Below are 16,903 nucleotides of genomic sequence, written 5' to 3' on the forward strand. Positions count from 1 at the left end.
TATGGTTACGCAATAGGTGTTAACTGGTTACTTTAGGGATCTGATGTTTTAGAGAGAAGATGTTTTAAATGGTAGGGACTTTTATGTGAACTGCAGGATTAACACATACTCTTGATGCTAATAGCCCCATGCCAAAAAAACTAGCACTGGCAAGAAGTCAACATACGGTATATGCTGGGTCTTTAGACTTGGCTTTTAACATTTCAGGAAGACGTGTTCTGCATACAACAGGATCAAGCAGTCCTCTACTGGACTTCTATATTAGTAGTGTCGTGTCCTTAATGAGACTACATCTTGACTAGATTTTTGTTTTAAACTAACTATGGCTACAAGTGGATAAAAATGACAAGATCTTGAAGCTGCCTATGTTAATTAATGTCCAAGTGTTGTGTTACTAACAGAGGGCTACAATGGTTTTTACCTTTGATGTCAATGAAGCGGTCGAAAAAACGAACCGGAGTCAAGGAGAAGAAATGAGCCAAGTCCTTCATCCCAGTTTTAAATGGATTTCTTTCATCTAGCTGCAGGTGAGTATGGACTGACAAACGGAGATCCTTCTCTATTTCTTTACACAGTTTGTCTAATAAATGCTAAAGTGAGAAAAGGGTCAAATCGTGGGGCTGGTGTTAACTATACTATTACAATGTTAAAAATCAAACGATTAATTCCCAAGTGATAAGTAATAGATTTCATGTATTACAAGTGATGCAATGAAAAAAAGTTGAGTCATGGTACATTCTTTTTTGACTAAAAGGTAAACAGATTTAGTGCTCCTTAAAATTATGTCTTTGTGTCAAAAAATACAATTAACACCAAAAAATACAGACAGGGGGCAGCAATGAAGAGGAAACTGCAGACCTAGAGTAAATTACTCACATTAAGTCCCCATTAAAAATAAAAGTCAGTTTAAAGCCAACATAGGACAGCTGTATTGAGATATGTTTCCCTTACCTCATTAAAAACATCCATTATTTCCTTCTCATAACTCTTCAGTAACACTTCATGGGACTCCAAGTGTCTGGCATGCATCATTGCAGGGACACAGCTCCACAAAGCACTGAACATATACTATGTTAAATAAAAAACAAAAAGAGTAGAATATTAACACAATGAGAGGAATATATTAAAACTGGAGCAGATATAATGCCTGCACTGTAGTTTGTGAGGTCAGATTCCCACCCCTACCTGATAGAGCTTGGAGATACTGTGTAAAATGTGTGCTTTAGGAGGCTGTAGAGAAGAGAAGACTGCAGATGGACAAGTACAACTTATGTAGGCGGACTTGTTACATCTCTGTGTATCACCTGAGGCTAGTCAATTCAGGTGGTATATGTAAAGGTTTACAACAACTTTGACAACTTGCTGACGGTCTCCTGTAGTTTTACAGCTACAGGGCGGCTCAGCTCTGCAGGATCATGTGTATATATACACATGATTTGTATTTCCAGGTAGGAGGCGTGCATGAGTGGGCACACCCGCTTGCTGCCCGGCTGTGCCGTCATTCGCTACAGCACAAGGCAATCCGCGGGTCACGGCCAATGATTTATGGTCAAAACTCAACCATCAGCTGAGTGAATGACAAAAGAGAGCCCTGTGTAGGTAAACACAGAGCTCTCAACTAACAGCAGCGATGAGCTGGTTTGTTTTCCCCCTACAAAGCAGGGAGTAAAAACCGACACGCTGCATAATAAAAGCAGCACACATTACACACAGAAAACATTGTTAGCCACACATGTAACCTCTTGATCGCCATAATGTTAACCCCTTCCCAGCCAGTGTCATTAGTACAGTGACAGTGCATTTTATTAGTACTGATCACTGTATTAGTGTCACTGGTGATGTCAGTGGTAGTTGGTCAGTTCCTCCAAGTGTCAGTGTCAGATCGTCCGCTGCACAATCGCAATCCCATTATAAGTCGCTGATTACCGCCATTAGTAGTATAAAAAAGAAATAAAAACTCCAATATATATATGCCATAGTTTGGAGATGCTATAACTTTAACGCAAACAAATCAATATTTGCTTTTTTTTTTATACTAAAGACATGTAGCAGAATACATTTTGGGCAAAACTTGCGATGAAATTTGAATTTTTTTCTTATTGGTTTTGTTCTATGTCAGTCTTTTTTCGTTTATATCGCAAAAAAAAAAAAAATCCAGTGGTGATCAAATATATATATATATATATATATATATATATATATATATATATATATATATATATATATATATTTTGTTTGGGTACAGCGTTGCATGACTGTGCAATTGCCAGTTAAAGTAGTTAAGTGCTAAATAGCAAAAAATGGTCTGTTCATGAAGGGGGTAAAATGTTTAGAAGCTGGCATGGTTGAGCAAAATAGGCAAGACCAGAAAGTCCTTCTGGATGTCTGCTATATGAGATTAGTTAATTACCCAGCTTCAGTAACTGACAAAACGTTGCTTTAGGCCCCTTTCCCACTTGTGCGACCTGTCCTGTGACTTGGGACTGCAAAGTCAAAAGGCAAGTCATACCCATGATTTCCAATGAGTACCGTTAACATCTGTGCAACTTCAAAAAGTTGAAGTAGTCCCTGCACTACTTTGGTCCAACTTTAATGCGACTTGAGGTCCATAGACCTCAAGATTTCACAGGCATTGCTTCAAGCCGAGTCAAAGTCATGCGACTTTTAGGTCGCACAAGTGTAAAAGGGACCTAAGGGTTATATAACTAGACATCTAAAAATCGAAAGCCCTTAGAAATGCCATTGAAGTCTCTGTCTAAAAAATAAGTATTTAATAAACTGGAAAGTTGCACTGAAAATGCATGTATTTACCTCTCTGGTGGTAATCATATGAAAACTAAATTCTACTTCAGTAAATCATAATAATAATTTGATATGGGACAAATATTAGGTATCGAGGGTAAAGGTTGCTCACCTGTAATCTAGAGGCATCAACTGCATTTTCATACACATCATCCAGGTAGATGGGAAAAACTGCCCGATGCCAGTACAGAAAACAGCAGTCACACTGAACTCGCACTCTGTTCATTAAAACAACATGGTCAAACATGGTACAAAAATTAACTCATCTAAAGCATTAAACCATGTTAACATTTTATTATAACCAGAAAACATGACCTAACTTCATGTCAAGAAATCTGGATAAAGTCCTTATCAACCATATTCATCTAACAAAAATTAGGCTCAATGAAAAAAAGATAACATATCAACATTAGGAACAGCGCTGGCATGCTTTGATATATGTACATAATATAACTGGATACTAACATTTATAGATAAAGATGATGCAGGGAATATCCAATTGCCCTTTGGGGGATCAGGAAGGAATTTTTTCCCCTGTTGGAGAAAATTGGGTCATACTTTTTTTTTTGTTTTTTGCCTTCCTTTGGATCAACTGTGGGTATAGGATTGTATCATTTTTTTTTTTGTTCACTTTTATTGGTTGAAATAGATGGACTTTTTTCAACCAGACTAACTATGTAACTGTAATACTATGATATGCAGCATCGGTTTTAGATTATGAGACTATTCAAAGTATACTGCAGGTGCTATTGGCCTGCTCAAAGCGGATCTTCTGCTGTACCTCACTGTGAGCAAGCAGGCTTTATATTGCAGAAGAGGCATGCAATGTCTCTTTTACAATTAACAGGCTTTTTATTGCAGAAGAGGCATGCAATGTCTCTTTTACAATTAACTACACCTACCTCTACCATGTAAGCTGAGCTGTGCATGCGCAGCTCAGCTTATAGTGGCTGGTCCAATCTTGTCTGCTCACATGACTAGCTCCTGCGCAGGAGTGAGGTCATCCCACGCCGGCCAATGAAGGGACCCGAAAACTTAAAGAAGGAAAAGATGTGGGAGGGACTGAGAATCTCTGCCTTTATTTCTGCTTTAAGCTGCTTTTGCTTTGACTAGTAAAGGCCTAGATCGATTGGATTTTGCTCACTGAAGAACTGAACCCAAAGGATACTAATTAAAAAAAAAAAAAAAGTTATTTTCCAGAGTCCATTCAGATTTGAAAGTAGCAGTCACTGGGCTAAAATAAAGATACTTATCCTTGTGTTACAGTTTTGTGAACTGAGTCTACAGACTGTTTTGGGCCATATATACACCTATAGCAGGAGTATTGGTCCATAATTTTTACCTTTCCCGTAATTCACTTATGAGGTCGAGTTTCTTCATAACAAGCTGCAGAGGCAAAAGCTCTTCATCCTTAAACGTTTTCTGTAAAAGATTACGTAAGTCAGCGAAATGTTTTTGTATACAATACAACTGCTTCAGTTCTAAATTATGTTTTCCCATTCAGCAGAATCCAAAAGATTAGTTCCCTGTTATGTCTCGCAGTATCTAAAGTAAATCTGAAACAATAGAAATATGGCGGCTGTCATTTCTGATCCCCGCTTCTGAAAATGCTAGTTCCCAGGCAGTCACGATGACTTACTCAAAAGAATGAATGTTAGGCCTTTGTGACATATGAAAGCATTTGAACCAACAGGTATCATTTCTGTTTCAGCTGGAGCTCAGCAGCCAAACTGATTGGTTGTTTTTGCCGAACCTAAATAAATTATTTTTTGGACACATATCAGTGTAATGGCTCCTACACCCCACACCCTTCTCTCTTTTGATTTACTAAACTGGTTCTAAAGGCTTAATGTTTTTTACCCTAATGCATTCTCTGCATTAAGGTAAAAAACGCCCCACTAACTGTTATAGCCCCATCATCAAACACTTATCGGAATCCTTTCATTAATCCAGCACTGTCCCTGGCTGAAGAACAACTCCTCCAATTCTTGGTCTCACAGGCGACAAAGGCTCCTCCTACTGTCAGTCAAACTCCTGTAAGGAGGAAGCAGATGTGTGGCTTACCGGCGCTGTGTGTCTCTATGGACTCACACAGCCCATCTCAGCATGCCTGCACTGGTGCCCCCATAGCACACGGCTTGCTAAGGGGCACTCAGAAGAAGAAGGAGCAGACAGCGGGGGGGGGGATAGCCAAAGAGGAGGTAAGGGATGGCTCTGTGCAATATCACTGCACAGAGGAGGTAAGTATAAGCAAGTATAACCTTTTTTTTTTTTTAATAGTCTTTAATTTCCCTTTAAAGACTGCCTTGAAGTGTAACTAAAAAGGCAAAAAAAATTTTTTTTTTTCATTTTGAATAGAGCAAGTTGGGGTTTAACCCCCTGTCTGTTTTTTGCCATCTGTGTCCCATTGGGGAGATTTCCTTTCACTTCCCGTCCCATAGAACAAACAGGAAACAATTGGAAATACCTGCAAATTATAGGAATCCTAGTATATATGCCCAGGGCCACTAAAACTAGTGTCCCCAATGGAAGCTTTCCCTTCTATTAGGGTTTTGATGTCAACCCAAATTTTCTTACTTTCACTTTGGGTAAACAGAGCAAATAGAGAAAATGAATCTCCCTTACATGGGCACAGACCGATATAAAAACCAAAAGGGGTTATAATTTCTCTCCACTCTATCCAACAATAAAAAAAAAAAAAAAAATGTTTAGGTAGATTTGAAGGGTTCTATAGAACTAGATAGCTGCCTACAGATAAACACGGTATGCATACATACAAGATATAGATACCACTAATGCAAGCATATGCAACACTTCAGCGTACCTCCTCTAACACAACCCATGATGACTCACTGAGATCAATATTTTCTAGATCTAGACAATAATCCAGCACAAGAAGGTAGATAAAGAAAGTCAGAAGTCCTTATCTACAGATGTGTTCCAGGTCAGTGATCCGGGAAGTACTGAAACCAGCAAAATTAGTATGACAGCCAGGGAACTAGCAATTTCAGAAGAATTTGGTAATGGCAGCCTACCTGTTTCTCTCACCCAAGGCTTACTTTATCATTTGGCTGATAATAACAGCTTACTATTGCTTTCATTTCCCCAAATGTAATGCAAGAAAAGCATATTTCAGAACAAAAAAACAAAAAAAAGGGGGTATTTAAAAAAAAAAAAAAAGCAACAACCACAGGCTAGACTTTTACCAAATTACAAAAGAACACAACTGTAGCTACAGGTAAGGATTGCAAATACACACAAAGAGTAAAAATTTATCAAAGCAGAAAGTCATATAGATTTTAAAATGAAAGGAATCCATAGGAATGTGTTTTTTTGCACTTACCATCTGTGTTCCAACACTTAGTGCTAGTGACACAACAAGCCTTCGCTGTCTTGTGCTTGGTCCATTTAGTGTATTCTCTGCCAGTACCAGAGCAGAAAGAACGTCCAATCGCTGCTCGCTGTACTTCTTGTCTGAAATGACCCGCTTCTAAATACGTACAAAACAAAAGCACTACATCGTTTTACGGTTCAATGCACCAAATTATAATAAACCTGTAATTTGCTATTACAGTCTTTATTTCCAGCCATATTAACCCTCCTCCTCCCCAAATCACATCACAGAACACGAGCCAAGTGTATGATGCAGCATATCTGAAATCGAGAATCTTAATATCCTGATTTTACAGAGCTGCCTAATAAAGGAAAACTCAACTGACAAGGACAGAAAGTCAGTCTCTAGTGACCCTGCAAACAGTGTAGCCCCTGCAAACAATGTGAAGCACGATAGGCAGAACTATAAACAATTGTCAGATGCTATGATATTCCTAGAAAAGATGTTACCTTTGCAACTGCAATAGCATTCAGTGCTTGATGTTGTAGATACTGAGTGATGTGTGTTACAGAATCCGCCACAACCATGCTCCTCCTGTGAAAGGTGTGCTCAATTGCCTGGTGGCAAGAACAAAATGAACGTACATTAGAATAAAAGGTACATATACAGTATATAACACTTGTCACTGTATGTGCATTTTTATAGATTTTTTTTAAACCAAGATTACAAAAAAAAATAAAAAATTAAAAGGGAAAGTTCCCATCTAAAGGCTAACTCCACCTTTTACAATATTTTACACCCATATTTATAGTGCCAAGCAGACCCCTCCTAACCCCAAAACGGCCCTTCCATGACAGTGTGAGGGTTCATCTCCTCCACAGCAGCTGTCACTTTTTTGCACAACTGCGTGGGGCTCGCACAGTTGCATCATTCATTCACAGCAGAGTTGTATAAAGTACTGGAAACACATACTTGAGTAAAAGTACAAGTGCTTGATCAAAAAGTGACTTGAGTAGAAGTGCTTGATCAAAAAGTGACTTGAGTAGAAGTACTAAAGTATTCAACATTTTTTGTACTTAAGTATTGCAAGTAGTTTTTTTAAAAATGTTGCTACTCAAGTACTGAAAGTAAAAGTACCAGTAGTTTTGAAAAAAAAAATGCTACTCAAGTACTGAAAGTAAAAGTACAAGTACTGTGTTATGTAGTTATTAAAGAAAGAAGTCAAAAGTTTGAACATCATATTGTTTTTTATTATTTCAAATGCAGCTTTTATTTATACATACAGTAGCTTTTATTTTCGTATGCGCTGATAATACACGTTTTGAACTTCATGAAACCTGCCATCTACTGTTCTGGCAGTGGTAATTTTTATAATAGTAACGAGTAACTATGCAGCACAAAAAAAAAAATTTGGAGTAGAAGTATTGAAATCATTGAAAAAATGTAGTGAAGTAAAAGTGGAAGTAGGAGAAAAAAATTCTACTCTAGGAAAGCACAGATACTGCCTTTCGGTACTTAAGTACAGTAGTGAAGTAGTTCTACTTAGTTACTATACATCTCTGATTCACAGAGATCTGTGAACGAATAAGCTAGAAGTCTCATCTGCCACCCTGACATATGTACTCAATGGAACACAAGTGCGATGATTACTGCATGCACAGTCCATTCTCCCTTCCTCCAGCTCAGTTATTGAAAGCTCGCACCTTGGTACAGAAGGAACTGGAGAAAGAGTCAGCAGGAGACTAAGCATAGCACCTCCAATCCAATGATCGCAGTTGCAATGCTTTGTAGACTTTTTTTTTTATAGCAAATGTGTATTTTTTTTTAATGCAAATATAAGTGCATTTATTATTATTTTTGCAAAAGAGGGGTTAGTCTTTATACCTTTTGCTGCCAACGATATTTATTTTTTTTTTTTTGCACACATTAAAAAAAAAAAAAAAATGACTGAAGATTCCTTAAAAGAGAAGTATAGGTAACAAAAAAATAAATAAAAAAATTATACTCACCTAGGTGGATGCTGAATTGGTCCCCCACCGGCTCCAAGACTAAGAACTGAGCGATCGAAGACCGCTGATTGCTCAGTTCTCATTGTTCTGTAAGCAGAGAGCTGGTGACAATCGGTCACCATTCTCCCCCCCCCCCCCCCCCACACTCACTGGAGCACTGAGCTGTGGAAGGATGAAAGTGGCTGGCTCAGGTACAGACAGACATAGACAGGATATGTATAAATATTTTGTTGAAATGTTAGGGGTGATAATAGCAAAATTGGGAGAGTCTGATCCCAGCAAATTACAATTTTCCCAGCTACTCAAGTACAGATTTGTCTGATCTGTAAAAATAAGCAATTGATGGATCCAGGCCACAGTAAGGATGTGCTCATAATAAAGAGAACGGGAGAATCATGATTTGGATGATCAGATTCGCCAAATCCACCCGAAACGTACATCAATACCTTCATCGCCATTTAGAATAAACACTAAGCCACCCACGGCTGTCCAGGTATGTTTCATTTTATACTAGTTCAAACAGTACCTTGAGAAGCTCCACAAGCCTGCACAATGCTTTCAAAGACGTTTTGGTCATTGGCTTCTGCATAGACATGTACAGGTTCATTGTTGTTTTAATGATGTTGCTAAGGCCACAAGCATAAAGAAATCCCTGTAAAAAAAAAAAAAGAATGACCCAGATTTATCCAACATTGGATTAATGCTATAACAATTGTGCAAGAGTTGCAGCATGAGAGCTCATCTACATGGACAGCAGCAGTTGCCAGACAACTTGGGAGGCAATAAGTTGCCTCTTCACATGCATTACAAGTGGCTGCAGTGTGGCGTGGCCCCATTAACTTGAATGGGTTACGTTTGGCGAACGCAACAGGGGGTATCATTTTTGCTGAGTGTTCTTTTTTAGGATGGCACAAAAAACCTACCGTTAGTTCACTGGTAACGGTCTTTTCTTCCGAGCCTTTCCAGGACGGCCCAACAATGAGAGATGACAGGCTCCTCCCTACCGGAAACACAATCAATTAAGAACATTTAAAAGGCCCCACCTTTCCCTCTGGCCCCAGTTGTAATAGAGTAACTTCCACAACCAAATTTTATGAGGGAAATGTTCTAACAATATTATAGGTACTTATCACCTACACTTATGCATAACATCATACACCCCTTTTAACTAGGGTGGGTAGGCGGGCCGTCCTGGAAAGGCTCGGAAGAAAAGACCGTTACCGGTGAACTAACGGTAGGTTTTCTCTCCTCACCTTCCCAGGACGGCCCAACAATGAGAGGATAATAGAGATCCCTTGCCTACCTTAGGGTGGGACCACTGCCTTCAAGACTTTTCGGCCAAAGGCTAGGTCTTGTTGAGACAGTATGTCAATACGGTAATGCTTCGGGAAGGTGTCATGACTAGACCAGGTGGCTGCAGTGCGGATTTGTTCCCATGAGGCTCCTGCCTTCTTAGCCCAGGATGTGGCGATGGCTCTTGTTGAATGCGCTTTAACCTTGGTTGGAGCAGGAAGACCTGATAATTCATAAGAAGTGGTAATTGCTTGCCTAATCCACCTTGCTAATGAAGGCTTTGAAGCCTGCAAACCCTTCCTAGGCCCAGAATGAAGGACTAGGAGGTGGTTTGATCTCCTGAAAGCTTTTGTTCTTTCTAAATAAGTGAGAAGAGCTCTTCTCACATCAATACAATGGAATTCCCTTTCCTTGTCATTTTTTAGTCTGTCACAAAAGGAAGGTAGATTTATCTCCTGAGCTCTATGAAAAGAGGATGCTACCTTGGGTAGATATTAAGGGTCTGGTTTTAGGACTATCCTATCTGGGAAGACCAACATAAAAGGCTCTTTAATAGACAGAGCCTGTAAATCACCTATTCTTCTAGCTGTGGTGATGACTAACAAAAAAGTTATTTTTAAGGATAGGAATTTTAAAGAAATGTATTTTATAGGTTCAAAGGGGTCTTTAGATAACGCCTCTAAGACCTTATTTATGTTCCATGGAGGGAACCTGTTTTTTGTAATAGGAGTAGCCTTACTCCTGGCTAACAAAAATCTCTTAACCAGTGGTTCTTTTGCCAAACTGGTGTCTAGAAAAACTGAAAGAGCTGCAATCTGTACCCTAAGGGTGTTAACTGCCACACCCTTGTCTACTCCATATTGCAAAAATTCCAAAATAATTGGAGTAGAGGTAGAAGCGGAATTCTTTTGCTTCTGCCAGGTACAGAATCTTTTCCATATTTTAATGTAAATTTTTCATGTGACTGGTTTTCTACTCAGTAAGAGTGTATCTATCACCCTATCTGAGCATCCCTTTGCTTTAAGCATTTGTCTTTCAGTAACCAGGCAGTCAATTGAAAGAATCCTGGATTCTGATGTTGTACTAGTTCCTGGGACATAAGGCCCAAGAGAACTAGGAGATGCCACTGGCAAGCCGTAGGCATTACTTTTAGGGACAGGAACCCTGCTCCTTGGGGAGATCTGGGAGCGGACAGGATTAATCTCCATCCCTGATACCTGCCTAGTTTCTGGAGTATTCCGGGGATTGGCATCAGAGGAGGGAAGGCCCTGGCTGGTTTGTGTTGCCATTGCTTGTTTAGAACTCTCAGCCCAACCAATTTCTTTTGTAGATTGTCTTGGTTGGACCACCACTTCAGAGAGTTCTGGTCCTGTGAAAGGAGGGTGAGTATCCTGTCCAAGGAATTTATTATTTTTTACCCAAAAGTATATCTGGAAGAACCTTAGTTCTTTTGCAAGGGGTTGAGCCCCTGAAGTGGCTGGGATTCTTCCTGGATTCCTTTGGATCCTGATCCGGTAATGTTTTCCTGTAGGTCTTGGTGCCACTGAGATGTGGGAACAAGACCTCTAGAAACACCGGCTTTTTGGTACTGGAACAGTTACTGGTAACTTTCCTAGTTTTTTAATCCCTGGAAGCATCCTGGGCTGTCCCCTTGCAATTCTTTTGGGGGCATGTGTAGGGGTTACTTTCGGAGGGAATATAAGAGCAGTTTTTGGACTGTAGTTTATTTTTAAGACTCTGAGGGAGAAAGAAAGATCCAGTCTGTCCCCTACTTTGACAGTGAAGTCATTTTTTGTCCCTTGCAGCTGGGGTGGAGGAAGAAGGAGAATTATTTCTTGGCTTATCCCTCTTGAAGCTCCAATTTTTTGTAGCTTCTCATCTATTTTGCTGCATATTATCCCTAGGGCCACGAAAAACTTTATTAGTTTGTTTTGTTTTTGTGGGAAATTTAACCCCTTTTTCTGAGGATCTGGAAAGGACTTCATCAAGTCCTGAACCAAACAAGAGAGACCCCTCAAATGGAAAACCACAGAGCTTGGTCTTGGATGGGACGTCTCCTTCCCATTCCTCAAGCCAAATGCCTCTTCTGGCCGTATTCACGAGGGCCCCTGTTTTAGCAGTGCCTTTCACTGACTCTAGCCCAGCGTCTGCCAGATATGCTACTGCCTTGGCAATTATTGACAGGGAGTCTTGGATATCCTGAGTTTTTAACTGCAACAAGTTTTTACTTAGTTTCTCAACCCAGGAGGAAGCATTTCTTGCAACACAGGATGCGGCTAGGGCTGCACCCATTGCTTTTGCATTGGAATCCCAAGCTTTTCCTAGCAATGTCTCTGCTTTCCGATTCATAGTATCCTTGATACTACCAGTATGTAAAAAAGGAGAGATCTGATTTTCTGGAGACCTGTGCTAGGGGTGCCTCTATTTTTGGCCTTTTAAGGAATTTGTTTGCATCCTCGTCTTTAAAGGGAAATCTCCTTTTCCAAAAGTTCCCTTTGCTTAACCTGTTTTCAGGCACTTGCCATTGATGAAGGATTTAGATTCTTCACAGAATGATGAATGTGAAAAACTCTAGAAGGGTTTCTTCCTATCCCTTTGTAGAGTTTGTTTTGTGCCAAGACTTCTTTAGGCAAATCAGGAATCTCTTCTGAAGCATATCTAGCTTGAAGGAGACTCTACATACTATCTAATCCAAACAGGTTTTTTTGCTGACTCTACCTCCTCAGAGGTATCTGAGTCCCTATTTCCCTCAGCCTCTGAACAGGATGGGGAATTTGAGCGGTTATCTTCTGGAAATATTCTATCTTCTTCTATGACCTGTGCTGATGGAAGACCTTGAGTAGCTGCTGTAGTGGCTGCAGGCCCTGCTATACTGAGAGGGTTTTCTTGAGAAGAAGTTCCTGCCATTAAGGAAGGGTCTACCTGTTCCCCTCTGGCAGCTACACCTAAGTTAGACCGCACTGCTAACATCGTAGAAAGCATTTGTTCTTGCATATTGCTAAAAAAATCTTTCATAAAGTCTGAAGTCTCCCTTCCTGACAACTTATGAATACACTTATAGCAGAACGGTCTAGTGTGCGAACTGGGTAACTTATCTGAACAATAACCACATCTCTTATGTACAGCAGGCCCTTGTATACTGATGTAGCCTCTTATGAACCGCTCTGGGACTCTGGAAGACAGGATACAAAAGACAGTATAAGTATAACCCTTCCAGTAAACATCAAACATAGGGACCATAGAAAGAAGGCAATACAATCTACTAGTGGTCAGGGAAATGAAAAAGTTCCAGGCACATGTTATGTCGGTTACTAGCAGGCTTTTGCATAGGTCAGTAAGGATAAGAGTTATCACTTGCCCTGTCCGACCTGGTTCTTTGCTGCCGACCCCTGGGACTGTCTCTCCTCCTCCTTCCCAGGAGGTTGAGTCGTGGAGGACTTCATTTCCGAAGCAGGAACCCGAGCTGCACTAGCTTTGGACTCTGCTTTACCGCTGCCTAGTGGTTCCGGCGTCTCATCCATGCTTCTTTTCCTTCCCATGTCGTGCTCGTCTGACGTCTGCGCCGGAAGTTCCGGTTTGAAAGCGAGCATTGGAACGCCCGTCCTCTCAGTTTCTGCAGCGGGAAATTCAAATCTTCTTACGGAGGAGAGCTGCTAGCGCCGGAAACAAGACCTGGAATCACTCAGAAGTGACCAAGGGCTTGCCTGTGGGCGACCTGTGAGTTCCCGCGGATGGGAGTGCAGGGACTGCTCCACTCGTAAGGTCCCCCCCCCCCCCTACTCTCCAGAGAGTTCTGCGAGGGGAACCCGTGGCTTTCTGCCAAACCTGGCTCACAGGGTACCTTTCGACTTGTACGAGTCTGCAGGTGAGATCTTAAGCTGCATTTCTTGGTAGGAAGAAACACAATCTAAACTGGGGGCCAGAGGGAAAGGTGGGGCCTTTTAAATGTTCTTAATTGATTGTGTTTCCGGTAGGGAGGAGCCTGTCATCTCTCATTGTTGGGCCATCCTGGAAAGGTGAGGAGAGAAAAAAAGCAGTTCATCAGTTTTTTTTTTTTACTTAAATTATTCAACAATCGTTTAAAATCTACCCTACAGTGTATGCCAGGGTAAAAAAACAAAACCTTTAGTACATCTCTGCAATACATAAATATTCCCCAAATTTTATCCCTTTAAAAATGGTGTAGGTACAGAAAAGAACCTGGGGTTAAAAAGTGTTAGCATTCACTCCTTACCCTAGCGGTAGGTTTGAGGCAGCATAACCACCGTTCCGCATTCATTTATTTATCTGTATGTATTTGTGTTTATAAACACACTCCATAGCGCGGGTATACCCAACCCATTTATCACAGAAAAGAACCTGTTTACACGGTAGAAATACAATGTGCTCCTAACTTTCCGGTTAGGGCTAACTCAGTGTCAGTGCCTGTGCTGCTCTGACTTCCCAACCAGTATTGTCAGCCCTGCCTGAAATACAGCACCCCACCTATTACCACCCCCCCCATCCCCCAATATGCATACAATCATGTCTTTCCCAGCAAAACAAAGCTAATGCCTTGATTCCCAAAAGCCTGCCCACACACTATGTTTAAGGAAAGGGCTCTAGGCAAAAGGTTAGTTGCCAGCAGCTGCCCGTAGAAGGCTGGGGATGAGGTCACGTGGACATTTCAGGCTATTTAGGATAAAAATATGCGGGGAGGAGGCAACATATTGCCTCCCAGCCATCTGTCAACTACTCTGGATGCAAACTTTTGCACAGTAGTCATAACAGTGATAGATTTGTCTTATTTTGTTTCCACATAAAGCAATAAGTAACAAGGTTAAAACAAATAAATGTTGGGACATGATCTATCAGGGGGAAGAGGAAGGTCCGGGGATAAACTTGGAAAATTCCTTAAAAAAAAAAAAAAAACAGTCTTTCCCATTTAGTAGCAACATTAAGCCCCCGTTCACATTGAAGCGAGTCACAGCCTATTGCCGGCAATGGCACCGTTCCAATGGGTGCAACAGCAATTTTACGGCACCGCACCAATTTGCACAAATTCCTTCCTGCACTACTTTTACCGATTTCGGTTGCAACTTCAATAGACCTCTGTGCATGAAGCCACATGGATATCTTTTAAGTTACACCTGAAGTCGCGGCTTTGAAATTGTGCTATCTCAGATGAAGTTGCACGATTTCAACGCCATGTTCAGTGTAAACAAGGGCTAAAAATTAGTCTTTGCATCAGAAAATTTACCAGAAGGAATACTGGTATTGAAATTTTCATCAGTCAAACTATCTACAAAGTACACATTCTCACCCTAAAAACCATACCTGTACAAATACATTACATCTGCTAGACAGGTCATCTGCAAATTTTTCTGCCTTCTGTTCTTTTGACAATATAGATTCCATTTTCATCATCCAAGAGGTTACAAACACATAGTACGACTGGACATCTCTAGAAGACAAGGAAACCAGTGAAAAGATATAGGACAGAAACATGGGGCTTATTTACAAAAATGTAAGTGCAGAAAAATGGGATTTTTGACTTACCATAAAATCCATTTCTCTGATGTTCATTGACGGACACGGATCCTGATCTTCTTGACCATAGGTTTTTACTGCCCCCTACAGGAGTAGGACAAAAGGCAGAAAAAGAACTTGACTATGCCTATGGGAAGTCCCAGGAGGTATACCCCCCCTCTCTGCTATAGGTACTCCGTTTTGTTACCAGCAGTGTATTACAACTCCATAGAGGAGTGGGTTCTGTGTCCATCAATGAACTTTCATGAAATGCATTTTACGGTAAGTCAAAAATCCCATTTTCTCTTTCGTTCATTGACGGACATAGCTCCTGATCTTCTTGACCATTGGGACGTCCCAAGTCAAAAACATGAGGGGTGGGAACAGCAAGAAAAAATTCCCAAGGCTAAACCGTAGCCAATCAGGTAACAGGAGCTCAACCAAAACAACTGGAGCCCACCTGAAAAACAGTACACCCACAAAGAGGGAAAAAGCCCCCTAAATAGCAGCCTGCTAAACTTTGCGGCCAAGAGAGGCATCTGCAGAAGCCAACACATCCACTTTATAAAATGTTGTGAAAGTGTGCACCGACAACCAAGTAGCCGCCTTGCACACCTGCGTTACTGACGCCTGATGACGGAAGGCCCAAGAAGCACTGAGCGCCCGCGTAGAGTGCGCTTTCACAGGGAAATGAGGAACCGGACCCTTAATCGAATAGGCCTGAGTCACCATCTGTCTGATCCATCTAGAAATGGTCACAGATGAAGCGGACAGCCCTTTTTGAGGCCCATCAGTGAGCACAAATAGTGAGTCTGACTTCCTAAAAGACTCTGTAACTGCCAGGTACACCCAAAAAGCCCGAACCACATCCAGGGAATTTAATGCAATTTTCTTTAGGATGTTTTGGCCTGAGACACAGGGAAGGCAATACAATGTCCTCATTCAGATGGAAATCGGAGACAACCTTTGGAAGGAACGACGGACAGAGGCAAAGAACCACCTTATCTTTGTGGACCACCAAATAAGGGGAAGGACAAGACAACGCCAATTTCGACACCCTGCACAGAGAGCTGATAGCCACCAAGAAGGCCACCTTCTGGAATAGCGTAAGCAGGGGAATCTCTCCCGAATATTCCCTCCCGAAGGGAGGCTTCTGTAGGGCTGAAAGCAACAAGTTGAGATCCCAAGGCGGTAGTGGGGACCGCACTGGTGGAGTCAAATGTCAAACCCCCTGAATAAAAGTACGCACCAGAGAGTGCGTGGCCAAGGGTCATTGAAAGAAGACCACCAATGCCGACACCTGGCCATTAAATGGTACTCAAGGCCAACTTCTGCTCAACCCCCTGTTGAAGGAAGGTATAGACCCGAGCCATCGAAAAAGAGCGAGGGTGAACACCATGCGAAATGTGCGCTTTTTACGTACAATGGTAGATCTTCCTAAAAGTAGACTTCCTAGCTTTCAGTAGTGTAGGAATCACTGGCCTAGACAAACCTCTATCCTTCAGCACCTGGCTTTCAACAGCCAAGCCGTAAAAGCCAGCGACTGTAAAGCAGGATGGAAGATTGGCCCTTGGGACAGCAGATCCTCCCTGAGAGGTAGCCTCCAAGGGGCATCGGCAACCAGCCGCACCAGGTCAGCGTACCAGGACCAGCGAGGCCAATCCGGGGCCACTAGAATGACGGGAATTCCTTCTGCCTCAATCTCGGCAGAAGCTTGAGAGGAGGAGAGGCATAAATCAGATGATACTGGCCTTGGGGCCACCAGCGTGTCGGTAGTGTCCCCTAGCGAATCCCATGACCATGCCACAAACCTGTGCACTTTCCTGTTGAGCTGGGATGCCAACAGATCCACCTCCGGGTGCCCCACCAGAGACGCAGCTGAAGAAACACCTACGGATGAAGGGGCCAATCCCCTTGGTCCAACTCCTGCCGACTGAAGATCCACCTGCCAATTTTC

The 16,903-nt window shown here is 41.6% G+C and overlaps 1 protein-coding gene across 1 annotated transcript in view; it reads right to left on the minus strand.

Annotated features, from left to right (window-relative positions):
* The window catches only part of WASHC4 (WASH complex subunit 4), a 121,684-nt gene that overhangs the window by 39,588 nt on the left and 65,193 nt on the right, over positions 1-16,903 (minus strand). The window contains exons 14-21 of the mRNA XM_082253112.1: positions 14,755-14,881; positions 8,672-8,797; positions 6,646-6,753; positions 6,146-6,292; positions 4,145-4,224; positions 2,915-3,020; positions 952-1,068; positions 422-590 (exon numbers count right to left, since the gene is read on the minus strand). Coding sequence (XP_082109238.1) covers positions 422-590; positions 952-1,068; positions 2,915-3,020; positions 4,145-4,224; positions 6,146-6,292; positions 6,646-6,753; positions 8,672-8,797; positions 14,755-14,881 — 980 coding nt within the window. The remainder of the gene's footprint in view (positions 1-421; positions 591-951; positions 1,069-2,914; positions 3,021-4,144; positions 4,225-6,145; positions 6,293-6,645; positions 6,754-8,671; positions 8,798-14,754; positions 14,882-16,903) is intronic.

Source organism: Pelophylax lessonae, assembly GCF_965119305.1.
Source record: "Pelophylax lessonae genome assembly, chromosome: 4".
Classification (NCBI taxonomy): Eukaryota; Metazoa; Chordata; class Amphibia; order Anura; family Ranidae; genus Pelophylax; species Pelophylax lessonae.